This window comes from Lepidochelys kempii, chromosome 3, assembly GCF_965140265.1.
Source record: "Lepidochelys kempii isolate rLepKem1 chromosome 3, rLepKem1.hap2, whole genome shotgun sequence".
Classification (NCBI taxonomy): domain Eukaryota; kingdom Metazoa; phylum Chordata; order Testudines; family Cheloniidae; genus Lepidochelys; species Lepidochelys kempii.
In genome coordinates, this window is record NC_133258.1 from 209632206 (window position 1) to 209645502 (window position 13297).

Sequence of the window (13297 nt, forward strand, 5' to 3'; positions counted from 1 at the left end):
ACTGATTCCAAGGGCCTGGGCCTGTGCTCACTGACATCAATGGCAAAGCTCCCATTAACTTTAAAGCTGCAGGAGCAGAGGAGCAGTGGCCAAAGCAGCATGCAGGAAGGGGAGCAGTGGCCAAAGCAGCATGCAGGAAGGGGAGCAGTGGCCAAAGCAGCATGCAGGAAGGGAAGCAGTGGCCCACATACTTTGTAGTAGCAGCTGCGGTCTGCATGCACACCAGCATTACAAATGGGGGTAAGGATTGCATGCCTTAGTCTTGCACCTAGCAAGTACATTTCTAAGAAGGAGCAGCCCATTGATTCAGCCCATGCACTCTCTTCCTAGAGTGTGACCCTAAATTAACACACACACTCCTAGAGTTATCCAGGAAATAAATTAATTCCGTGGAAATCAACGAGAGCTGGATGTAGGGAGCACTAATGTGGCATTTACACATTTTCAGATTCCTTTCTTACACATGATGCTACCTGGAAAATGCTCTTCAGCCCCATTTCCTACCCCACTAGGGATTGTTTTGTAGCAGTGGGGATATAAGCACAAAATATTAAGGGATTTATTTTCTTGTGCTGTTTGTACAGCACTTTGAGGAATTTGTATGCAAAGCGCTTTGTGAGACTAAATTACTATTATTATGCAGTATTAGAATAGCCCACCCATTAGGGGCATCCTGAGATTATTTTCCATTCTGAACTGAGCCTCTTAATCATTCTTTCCTCATTTCTGCTGGGATAAATGTTAAATCAGATCAGAGATTTCAACCTTAATCAGATCTTTTATATCCTGACACTAATTCAGATGCACAAAACAGAAGCAAAGAGGCTGGAATGTTAGGCTTTAAAAATCTATGAGCTGTGTCCTTGACTGGTGTAAATCCACATTGCTCCACTGGCTTCAGTGACTACACAGACAGAACCTATGATTTGCCTCTAGTCCCTCCTCTATAACTAGGTGGAGAAGAAGGTATCTCTAAGTGGAACCACAGAGCTGAGGTATCACTCCACTGAAAACAGGCCTCAGAGCTGGCTTATGCTTATGTATCAAATGGAAAATGATTTTGGAAGTCTCTTCCTTCAGGGACAGTGTACACATCAGAAACTTCTGTGCAATGTAACATGATTGTCTTAAGGCTTTGCCAGCACTTTCCTGTTTTGGAAAACATACACCATCCTCTACTCGCACAGACAGAATCCGGGAAGAACTGCACCTAATATTTCACAGTAATGAAGGTGACAGAGTACAAAGCTCATGCTGCATGTACAGTATGTCTGTTTAGCTCCGTTGTAACGGATGTTCAATATAACTGAACATTAATTAAAATCACAGTACTGTAAAACAACATTTAAAATATAGGCCAGGCCATCTGCTACACAGCACAATGACTGACTATGTAACAGCCAGTAGAGCAGTGCAGATCCAAGGGAGAGATGCAAGGTGGTAGGGGGTGAATGGGGCAAAATCCCTGAAGAAAGGAAAAAGAGAAAACAAAGGCAAGACAATGCAAAGAATGGGAGGAAATTACAACTTTCCACCCTTATTCACAGTGGGCAGTACCTTAGGCAGAGCCTATGCTCCAACTTGCACTGATGTAACTAAAGGGATTTTTTTTCCCACTGATCTAGTTAAACCAGTGCACATTTCTGTGTGGACACTATTAAACTGGTTTAAAAATAGCTTACAGCAATTTAGCTTATTGTGGTAAACAGTCAACTTCAGCTAAGTTGACACAAGCCAGATTGAAATCAGTGTCAGCAAGTCCATGCAGGGGTTTTACAGCAGTTTAACTAAATTGGTCTTTAATTAAGAGACGGCAAAGAACTCCAGAAAGAGGGAGAATCCACTCCAAAGCGGCACGTTGCAAAGCCAGGTACTGCGGTGTGTGGGTACTCTGAATGTGCACACCTTGTATTTGCTTGTCACATAGTCCAAGCTGACAATGACCTTGACAGAATCTCTCAGCAATGGTCACGCAAGTCTTTGAACGCCTCTGCAATGTGTTAAGCACAAACAGGCTTTTGCTTAAATATCACCCAGGCGTGCTTGTGGTTTCACCTGTTTCCTTAACTATTTCCTGTTGACAGTCACCCAACCTTCTCTCCTCCCCCACCTATTTTGAGTGCTCCTACACTCCTCCGACAGAGTTTGTAGCACTCCAATGAAGCCAAAGCCACAGCTGTTCTATTCTGTACCGCCCAGTCAATTCACTACTGTGGAAACCAACACAGATTTTCTTCACAGATTTTCTTAGAAACAAAGCGTGCTTCTTAGCTGACTCTGCAGGGGCACTAACGCTCTCTAAGGAGAAGAGCAGGATGCAGTCATGACTGGGGTACCCAATGTCAGCAAAACTCCTTGGTGAGCAATGCTGCCTAGGAGGAGGAGCTCCAACTTAGGATCTCCAGGATCTACTGGGTTTGGGTGCTCCTTGCCCCCTCCACTCAGAGGGGAACACCAGTTAGCAATTCCACCAGATGAACTCACAGAGTTTCCTAGACCATCTGTGCACTTCTTGTGGGCTTTATCACAGAAGGTATGATCTGGCTCTTAAGAAAGAGGCACAAATGGAATTTCTATGCAGAAAGGCTCTTATTTAAAGCCTTATCATCCTGCGCTCCTTATCTACTTTCTGCTTCTGTCTTTCCATTCAATAAATCTAGTAACTTGTGGAGCAACTCACAATCCATTCTTGGGTCAAGCTTTATTTACAAATTAGTAGAAAAAAGTTAACTTTTCTTGGGTCACTACTTTTTGTTAACACATGATTCAATGTGAATATGTCTAGCTAGCTGGCAAACATTCATAATCTTACTCCAACTGAAGTTGATGAGAGTTTTGCTGGGGGTTTTTAATGGGAGCAGGAGCAAGTCCATTAGCAGAAGCCATATACCCTTTGTGTGACTGAGAAAGAAGAACCCAAGCATCGAAATGCCCTATTAAGGGACGTGTTTCTAAGAACAGCCCTTATTTATTCTATAATACAATTTAGTGCCTCGAGAATCATTTACAACAGTTTACCTTTGGTGTCGCTCTAATTCAAAAGCTAAACAGTCTAGTCTCTATTCTACATCATTTAAAACTAGACCTGAAAATCAGACCAGCTTTGAATCATATTATCACTCAGTCATATTAGCACAGACCCCACTGCCTAACATAGTAACACGAAGGCCACGCCTCCACTACCGCACATGTCAATGAAACTTGGCACTCAGGGCTGTGAAAATAACACCCCCTCCAAGCGACATAAGTGGTGGCGTGCTCTCCGCTATGTTGGTGGGAGAGTTTCTCCTGCCAATGCAGCTAGTGCTGGGGCTGGTTTAGTTCCGTCGATGGGAAAGCTCTCTCCTGTCAGCATAGAGCAGCTACGTACAGCTGTGCCGCTAATATAGACATGGCCTAAGAGCCACCTTAATTTCTCTCTCTCTCACACACACACACACAAACAAATTCTCTCTCATAATCCCCCTCTCACCTTATCTACTCACACAAATACTTTCAAATGGATTCTTAAAGTATGGTTTGCTAATCTTTATGCCCGTTCAGCTTTATTCTCTGGTGACATACCGCTGCTTCCAAAGACAATGGTCCATAGAGGACAAAGGCCAATTAATAAAGTAAATTACATTGATTGCGAAAGGTGAAATTGAGCTGACACTATGGTAATCAATTCACCTGCTGCATCGGCACTGGATGGGAGGCTAGGGAAATGGGAGGGGTCTCCTTTGGCAGAGGAGAGGGAGAGGGCAGCGTGAGGATATGTGTACTATTTCTTTAAGTCTGTAGCAAAAAGTTAGGCAGGAGGGGAGCTGGGGAAGATTCAAGGCAGAAGCTGTAAAACTTTGGAAGCACAAAAAGGGAGACAGAAAGCTGTTTCAGAACTAACACTGGCTTCCTTACTGCAACTAAGTTCCTTGTTCAGTGAGAGAAGAAAGAGATTCTTTCCCACCATCATATGACAGGGAAGAACAGGAACCTGTTGTTGGGGTATGAGCAGGGAAGGGTCTAGAGGAGGATTTACTTCAGTGAAGTCTTTCAATAAGAAGAGTAAAGATTACTGCATTTTTCTTTAGTGACCTCACGGTATGTCTATATTGCAATTAAATGCCCATGGCTGGCCCATGTCAGCTGACTCAGGCTCGCAAGACTTGGGCTTGCAGGGCTGCTTCATTGGGGTATAGATATTTCAGCTCGGGCTGGAGCCTGGGCTCTTGTACACTGCAAGAGGGAGGGTCCCAGAGCCTGGGCTCCATCCCAAATGCAAATGTCTACACCTCAGTTAAAAACCCCCTTAGCCTGAGCCCCACGAGCCCGAGTCAGCTGGCATGGGCCAGCCACGAGTATAGTTATACCCTCTGGGACTAGACATAGCCAATCCAGGCAACAGATTGACAGTATGGGCCTGACTGTCACTCACACAAACCCACCCTGACGCACTCTGGTCATGTAAAGACACCTAAGGAGCAGATTTTATTTACATCCAAGTTAAGGCCCCTTTCCATTACTAAAGCATTACAAACTGGCGTTCATGTAGCTGAGAGGCAAGCCGCACTTCATAAAGATGGGATGCACAAGAACCAGCCTAAGCAAATTGATGAATTACAGAAGTGCACTCCTGCTTTCTGTGAGATGGCTCAGTGCAAAAGTCCCCTTAAGTCGCAACATGGCAACCCTTCCTTCACTGTCAAATAAAGCTACTTCATTCACACGGGGAGTGCTGCAGACAGCTAACTGCAAAATAGCATAACAACTTCTCCCCATGTCCCTCCTGAAACAAAACAAAACAAAGCAATTTTAACTGTATTTTCCGGTGCTCTAGTAATGAAACAAATACCCTTGGCTACACAGTTCTATTTTCCATAGGGAAACAGGACAAACAAATACCTAGGCAGAATCTGTGATTCAATGTTACAGTTTGCCGTACATTACATAGGTTTTCATGATAAAGAAAAGTTCAGTTGTCAGAATAACTACTGTGTGGTTTCCACTTCAGACAGCAGCCTTTCACTTTCAACTGAACAATAAAAATTGTTTTCTGCTTCTAGAACTGGTCCAAACTTCCAAATGTTCAAAATTTCAGTGAAAATGTTTCATGAAAAAACATTGCTGGGTTTCAGCCAGTTTAAAGAGCGGATCAAAGTCTGCTGAAAACTCGAAATGTTTCAGGGAAAAAAATCTCCAAAAGGTGGCAAAGTTGTCACCACTTTCTCATCACTCCATGAGAATTCCCTGTGAACCTGTTTTCCCTCCCCATGAGTGCTTTTTACCTGTTTGCCACCAGGTGTCAACAAGGGTGCACCGGCTGTCTCCCACTACATTGTAGAACCATTGCCAAGCTTCATGGTTAATTGGTTCTCCCACTAAATCCAAAACAGTAAAGAAAGAAGAGTGAATTCTGGTGAAAGGATTTGTATGCAGTGTGCTTTCCCTTCCCCACATATAGGCTTGGAAGAATTAGATTTTATTGGTAAATGTCGGTATATGTCAATATCACCATAAACAGCAAACCATCCAAAAATATTTCCATTGATAATAATTGAAATTACAGATAGGCAAAGTAAGCAAAATGCTACTTGAGAACTTATTATAGTTTGATTTAAGAATATTTGCTTTGCATATTTTGACATGTGATTTTGACAATTTGTGTTTAACTTTCTAAATCTCAACGTCTGTCATTGAATAATTATGGTCTTATTCCCTCCTTAATTTCCCTCAACTATGAAAAAGTAAATTGATAAAAATTGAAAAAAAAAAAGCTTAAAACCCATAATTTTGTGCAACTTTGAAAATTTAAATAGATAAAAAATTTTAAATGCTTAAAAATAATCAATATTATCCATTGAAATTATTTTTAAAAAAAAGGAAAATCGAGTTCTGCTGAGCCTAAATCCATCGCATGCCTGCAACGCCAGGCATTTCTGATCATAAATAATTTGTCTACACCTAGTAACTACTGATAGCATTTTGCTGAGGCATGAGAAGAAGCTCATGGTGCCTGTGTTATATGAGTAGGGCCCTACCAAATTCACCGTCCATTTTGGTCAATTTCATGATGCTAGGATTTTAAAAATTACAAATTACATGGTTTCAGCTATTTAAATCTGAAATGTCACAGTGTTGTCACTGTAGGGGTCCTGACCCAAAAGAGGGTTGTTGGGGGGGGTCGCAAGATTATTGTAGGGGGCTCTCAGTATTGCCACCGTTACTTGTGCTGCTGCTGGTGGCAATGCTCCCTTCACCGCTGGGCGGCCGGAGAGCGGCGGCTGCTGGCCAGGATCCCAGCTCTGAAGGCAGAGCCCCCGCCAGCAGCAACGCAGAAGTAAGGATGGGATGGGCTGGTATTGCCACCCTTCCTTCTGCGCTGCCGCTGACGGGGAGCTGCCTTCAGAGCTGGGCACCTGGCCAGCAACTGCTGCTCTCCGGCCGCCCAGCTCTGAAGGCCGTGCAGATGTGAGGGCGGTAATGCCACAGCCCCCCCTACAATAACCTTGTGACTCCTCTGCAGCCCCTTTTGGGTTGAGACCCCCAGTTTGAGAAACGCTGGGGTCTCCCCCAGGAAATCTGTAGAGTATAGGGTAAAGGCACACAAAAGATCAGAATTCATAGTCCGTGACATATTGTTCATAGCTGTGAATTTGGTAGGGCCCTAAATATGAACCTCACAATTTAAGACATTCCTTTCCTAGGACTGGTGAAAAGCAAAAAGGAATCTAAGAGAAGGTAAGTACTAACTGAAGGTAATTTGGGGGGTATTTAGAAAATCGAAACAATGCTCATGCAGGGGCTGTCTAAGCATCTCAAGCCTTAGAACTATTAATGCTCTATGAAGTCACAAGCACAACGGAATTTTTGGCATCTTTTTCCGGAGAACGTTATTCTCATAAAGGAATCTAGGAAATGGGGGATAATTCAAAGATATTTATTCAATTGCCCTGGCATTGGGCTCTTTATTTTTTCTACATAAATAGTAACTAAACAACTGTATGTGAAACCTGTATTTGAAAGAACATCTATTCCTCTCACCTGATCCCAGGGTTTTTAAGGAAGATCTGTCATACTTCTTCACCCACTTATCTCCATACTTCAGCAGCAGGCGTACAGCAGTAGGTGCACCGTAAAACTGATTAATTTTTAACCTCTGTACAGTTTCCCAATAACGACCTGCAAAATCCCAAATATTCTTCTTTAGTCTGTCTGGTTACGGAACAAAGCTACTGTTGCAAACGCTGAACACTGAAGTAAACACTAAGACAAAACTCTACAGCAACTATCTGCTGTAGCTAGAGCAGGAGTGGGCAAACTTTTTGGCCCGAGGGCCACATCGGGATTGCGAAATGGTATGGAGGGCTGGGTAGGGAACGCTGTGCCTCCCCAAACAGCCTGGACCCCACCCCCTATCCGCCCCCTCCCACTTCCAGCCCCCTGACTGCCCCCCTCAGAACCCCCGACCCATCCAGCTTCCCCTGCTCCTTGTCCCCTGACCACCCCCATCCAACGGCCCCTGCTCCCTGTCCCCTGACACCCCTATCCACACCCCTGACAGGCCCTCCGGGGACCCCGACCCATCCAACCCCCCACGCCCACACCTTGTCCCCTGACTGCCCCATCCCGGGACCCCTGTCCCTAACTGCCCCCCCAGGACTCCACCCCTTATCCAACGCCCCCAGTCCCTGTCCCCCCGCCCCTCCCGGCACCCTCTGCCACCCTGGGACCCCATCACCTATCCAACCCCCCCTGCTCCCTGTCTCCTGATCGCCCGCCCCCCCGAACCTCTGCCCCATCCAACCACTCCCTGTCTCCTGACTTTCCCCCGGGACCTCCTGCCCCTTATCCAACCCCCCCTCCCCTTACCATGCCAGCGGCAGGACTGGCTTATTGGAAAGCCTGGGAGGTAGCGGGCACAAGCCATGCTGCCCATGCAGCGGCGTTGCTGCAGGGGAGGGGAGGGGCTGGGGGCTAGCCTCCCCAGCCGGGAGTTCAGGGGCCAGGCAGGATGGTCCCGCGGGCTGGATGTGGCCCATGGGCCATAGTTTGCCAACCTCTGATCTATAATATAATACTGATGGCACCTTTATTACCCTGGGTATTACACATTCCTGGTTTGTATGGTCACATCCTCAAAAGAAATGGGACCAGTGATAATAGGAAAGAGAATACATCTACTAAGGTAGCCAGGTCACCCTTGATAGGCTCCTAAACCATATACATGTTTAATTAAAACTGCGACCATCATGCCCTCACCTGGGTCAGGATACAGTGGAGTGCTTTCAAACAGGACAGAGGTGCCTCCGTTACAGAGTGGTCCATATACAACATAGCTATGTCCTGTGATCCAGCCAGTATCAGCCACACAACCAAAAACATCACCTTGCTGGTAGTCAAACACATGCTGCAAAGATAAACAGTGACGCTGTTTTCGTAATGCTGAAAGAACTAACATATGCTGCACCGGATCAATTATTTCAACTCAGCCAGCAAAAAATCATTTAAAGCATATACACAAAGTAAGCATGAACAGACAGACGAGCTATAAATGCACAGAGGCAAGGCTGGCCTAAGGATGGGAGGCTATACCACCGCTCATACAAGGAGTGGGCCAAATCCTGTGGTTCTTAGTCCTTAAATCAGACCCACTGGTTTCAGTGGGAGTCTGCTGAGTCAGAATGAAGGATGTCATCCCTCACTGTGTAGGAGGCCACCTGTGCCTGCACAGTGCCCCACCAATGCCAATGGACTCCTGAGCTCATGGCAGCTTGGTCCTCAGGATTTAGCCAACTTTACCGTTACAACGTGTTCTGTTTGTTTCCAGTTTAATACCCTGGGTATTAATGAAGGAAACAAGGTATCCATAGGAGACTTACTGTCGTTCAGCTTGCCCTAGGAACTCCTCACTCCATTCACTTTCAGTCACACACGTATAGCCTTTCACGTTATAGTTTAGATAACAAGCATCTGGGGCTGATTATACTTCCTCAGCTATCAGAAATGTTCTACCTAGGAAATCTACCTTCTTGCACCAGCTGATGCATGTTACCAGAGCTGGAAAGTTACAGCTAGATTTACCTTTTAAATCAAAAAAACTGAGAGTACAACAAAAATCTAACACTCTACTCTGAAATCAAAACCAAAGGATCATAGAAAGGAGTGGCAGGAAAGATCTCATCAGTCAGCCAGTCAATGTTCCTACCAGTGCTGGAATATTCCTACAGTACATTTTCTAGTGCTTGAAAGGCAGTACATTTAAGAGGAATGCATCTGTGTAGGAAGCAAGACCCTCTGAATGCCTAGAGCAAAGTTGGGAACCTTCTTCTTGGACTGAGAAGCAAACAGATTTGTATGCCCCACCTTGCTGCTGTTTGGAAAAAAAAAGAAAAAAGCTGACTGGTGTGACTCCACCCCACTGGAGAAAGGTTTAACAGCTCAGCCCATCGGCTTGAATGGATAATCCTCAAACGTTCTAAAATTCACCTTTGAGCTGAGATTAACCCAAAGACGAATATCTCAGAAAATTACAAGTGAGAGAGAGGCTGGGACTAGAATTGAAATCTCATCTAGAAACTTCAGTATAATCATATATGGATTTCAATTACACTTTTCAGGAGGGAATCTCAAAGCAGAAACTGTAAGAAGTTAAGCCTCACAACACCCCTTTGGGAGGGTCTCGTTAGCTCCATTTGGCTTAGGGGGAAATGAAGGTACAGGGAGGCTAATGGGCTTGCCCAGCACCACATCGCAAATCAGTGGCAGAGGCAGAAATACTGAGTGTTAATACAATTTGTTTGCTCTTCAACAGATGAGCATCACAAAAGGAGGGCCCTTGTTCGGAATCCAGCACAATCAGTGCAGTACTGGAGTGCAAAACTAAACCAGCAAATGACAAATGAATTCAAAATGCTCAGGTGGAGTCACTGCATCATTTGGATTCTTTACAACCCCCGGGATCTGATTTTCCTAGTAGTGTACTTCCTGAAAGCAAATCAATGCTGTTTAATTATTCATATGCTCTTGTGTACTTTTCAACTCGATTGCACACAATTTGCCACATAATTTGCAAACACTAACAGAAGCAGCCTTATTAAACAAACAAATGTCCCACATCAATACTGATAAAGCACAAATGTTCCTTTTTTGCAAGGAACACTGCTGAGGTACCTTGTGTGTCACAGCAGCATAAAGCAGATACCCAGCTTGAGTGTGAACAATCCCTTTGGGTTTTCCTGTGCTCCCGGAGGTGTAAAGCATGAACAGCATGTCTTCACTGTCCATGCTTTCAGGAGCACACACAGGAGCCTCCTTGGCCATCTCCTAAGACGAGAGAAGTAGCAAAGAAACACGTTAGCCTCACGCAACCAATCCTTTCATAACACTTCAGTGTTTCACCAGGCTCCTAGTTACGTACAGAAGAACTGTCATTTCTTCTGATGCCATCTTTTTCTGCAGAGAGACTGGCAAGAGCTGAGTATTTACTAAAAGAAAGGCAAAGTAGTAGATGAAGAATGACATAGCATGAAGACACAGCAGATGAAGAATGACCTGGCATGGATGCTCAAATGACAGGCACCACCTGTTCCCCTGACTCAGAAACAAACGAATGTGTGCAGCACACCCCACCTAAGCGTTCACGTGGAAGGTGTGCAGCACCCATTCTCTAGACCCACACTTCTGTGAGTCTCAGGCATTTCAGGGAATTGGATTAATAAAGCCATCTATAAAAACAGCAGGGACTCTCATAGGTTTCAAGACTTTGGGAGGATAAAAGTTGCAGGTAGAAAATAGAAGTGTGATGCCATAATGAGCCACACTTTGCAATAACAGAAAGGTCTTTAGGGGCCAAGTTCCATGGGGCGGGGGTCTTCTTTTTCTAATTTACACTTCTCAGTCTAATTTTAAGTCACATTTAGGATTTCCCAATGCCTGCCTCCATTTCCTGGCTAGAGAAGGAGCTGAGAGCCCCTGCTGATGATACATGGCATAGGCTTGACTTATTTTTTTAAAGAGAAAATCCATGTTTTATTTTTCGCGCTCCAGAGACCCAGCTAACTCCCTAGTAAGAATCCTTTGCTGCCTCCTGGGCAATGTCACCCACCAGGCGCAGCTGTCAGTAGAACTCCCAGCAGAGGGCATTCAGGATGCTATGGGCTCAATTCTGACACATTCTAGGTGCTGACAAAAGGGAGTGAGGGGGAGTAAGAGCTCCTTATATCCCTACTCAAGTTACCCTGACCGTGGACCTGGCACGCAGGAGTATGTGGGGTTCCTGGCCCGCTTATTCCCTCCCTAGAACAAGTGACTGGAGAGAGGGTGAAGGCTTAGCTTCTACCCTCACCCCTCAAGTGGGGGAGAGTAGCTGGCCCAATGGTGGAGAGGTAGCAATTTGCTGCAGGTCAGCAGTAAATCAATACCCCTGCTCACCTCCATATTCCAATTATGCCTCAGTAGGGGCATCTTAGTCACAGTGCCTCCTAGAGCTACTCCTGGGATGATGTGGTTTACACATCACTCCTTGCTCAGGCCTGGGCCTAGATTCAAAATACAGCCCCATGAGGCTGACTTCCTATTGCCTTCCACCCAGTGGCGTCATTTACACCTGTGCAAAGTGGGTACAAAAACACTGCCATTCTGCTTTAACAGTCTTATATCCACTGGGCCCAAGTGCAAGGCAGAGGGGAGTGGGCTCACTGTGCAGATATCAGCAGTTTATGCTCCACCCCCATTTGAAGAGGAGGGATGATTTAATTTTCTTCTGTATAAATTGCTGGCATTCTTCATTAGTTACTTGTGGTCCACTATCAAACACCATCTTCCCAGGGAGTATATATAATGCAAATAAACTCCTTAGTGGTTTTTGTTAAGGCTGTTGTGGATGCTGAAGTTACTTCTTACTGCTGCTGACCTATACAAGGAAAATGTATCTTTCTCAGGAAAATTAATAGGAAGGCACTGCCATACTCAAGTCAGCCATTTGCCCAGATGCACAGGTGCTAAGATTAGCATCTTCATTACTATCACATGCAAACGCCACAGCCTTTTGCTCAATCTTAATCAAATCCTGAACACAGAGCTAGCGTCCCACTTCAGCCACCGTGTGACATGTCTCAGAGTGCTCTCTGTGCAGATCCTGTCGCATTCTTGCTCCATAGCATGGAGAGATGATCAAAAACAGTCCCCTGAAGTGAACCACCTTGTTCAGGTGGGAGACTATCCTTTCTCACTAGTGTTCCAAAGCCTCCTCTGCCACAAAATTGGACTGGCCATTTATTGTACACCTACTCATTTGGGAGAGAACAGGGTCTTTCCAAGCCTCTTCAGCAGTATCTGCCAAGGACACAAAGCAGTTAATCAGTGTATGAACCAGAGAAAATGTCCTTTTTTCCTGTGGAACTCTCCCGAAAATTCACATGCAAAATTCACATGTAAACCATTGGCATTACTAAGTCCTGCTGATTTCTAGCCTTCAGTATTGTAATAATAAATACATAAGATCAATGCCCAACGTTGCATGTTCAGTCATCCAATGTTGGTACAGCTAACTCAAAGGGTTAGGTACTGTAACTAAACAAAATTTTCAAATACAGTGATATTAGTGGAATTGTATCATAATAAAAGGTTCATTGTTATAAACAGAGATTCTTTTCTTATTTACGTCTCCCATTGCTCCCTCTGGAACAGTGGTTCTCAACCATGGTTACGCGCGTACCCCTGGGGATATACAGAGGTCTTCCGGGGGTACATCAGCTCATCTAAATATTTGCCTAGTTTTACAACAGGCTACATAAAAAGCACTAGCGAAGTCAGTACAAACTAACATTTCATACAATGACTTGCTTATATTGCTCTGTATACTATACACTGAAATGTAACAACAATATTTATATTCCAGTTGATTTATTTTATAATTAAATGGTAAAAATGAGAAAGTCAGCAAATTTTCAGTGACACATTTGTATTTTTATTTCTGATTTTGTAAGCATGTAGTTTTTAGGTGACATGGAACTTGGGGATACACAAGACAAATCACACTCCTGAAAGGGGTACAGTACTCTGGAAAGGTTGAGTGCCTTTGCTCTAGAACAGTGTGGTTCCACACTGCCTGCAGCATAGGGTTGTGCCTAATTGGGATAGTAAAGACCAGGCAGGGCGGGGACAAATCCTTTTTAATCTCTGTAAAGTGCCATGCAAGTTAGAGCACTGTATAGGCCACAAATAAAGGGGGGTGAGAGGTGGGAATGGGGACACTTTGCCAGGGTATGGTCCCAGGGAGGGACCCAGCCAGAGGGCCACAAGCCCATCACCATGAGAA

General features: G+C 44.8%; 1 protein-coding gene across 5 annotated transcripts in view; it reads right to left on the reverse strand.

Moving 5' to 3' along the window:
- The window catches only part of ACSS1 (acyl-CoA synthetase short chain family member 1), a 79607-nt gene that overhangs the window by 15928 nt on the left and 50382 nt on the right, over window positions 1-13297 (reverse strand). For 4 of the 5 annotated variants that reach the window (XM_073339936.1, XM_073339933.1, XM_073339934.1 and 1 more), the window contains 4 exons: window positions 10150-10302; window positions 8239-8386; window positions 7021-7158; window positions 5265-5357 (listed from right to left, as the gene is read on the reverse strand). In XM_073339936.1, coding sequence (XP_073196037.1) covers window positions 5265-5357; window positions 7021-7158; window positions 8239-8386; window positions 10150-10302 — 532 coding nt within the window. The remainder of the gene's footprint in view (window positions 1-5264; window positions 5358-7020; window positions 7159-8238; window positions 8387-10149; window positions 10303-13297) is intronic. The other variant, XM_073339935.1, reaches the window with a different exon arrangement.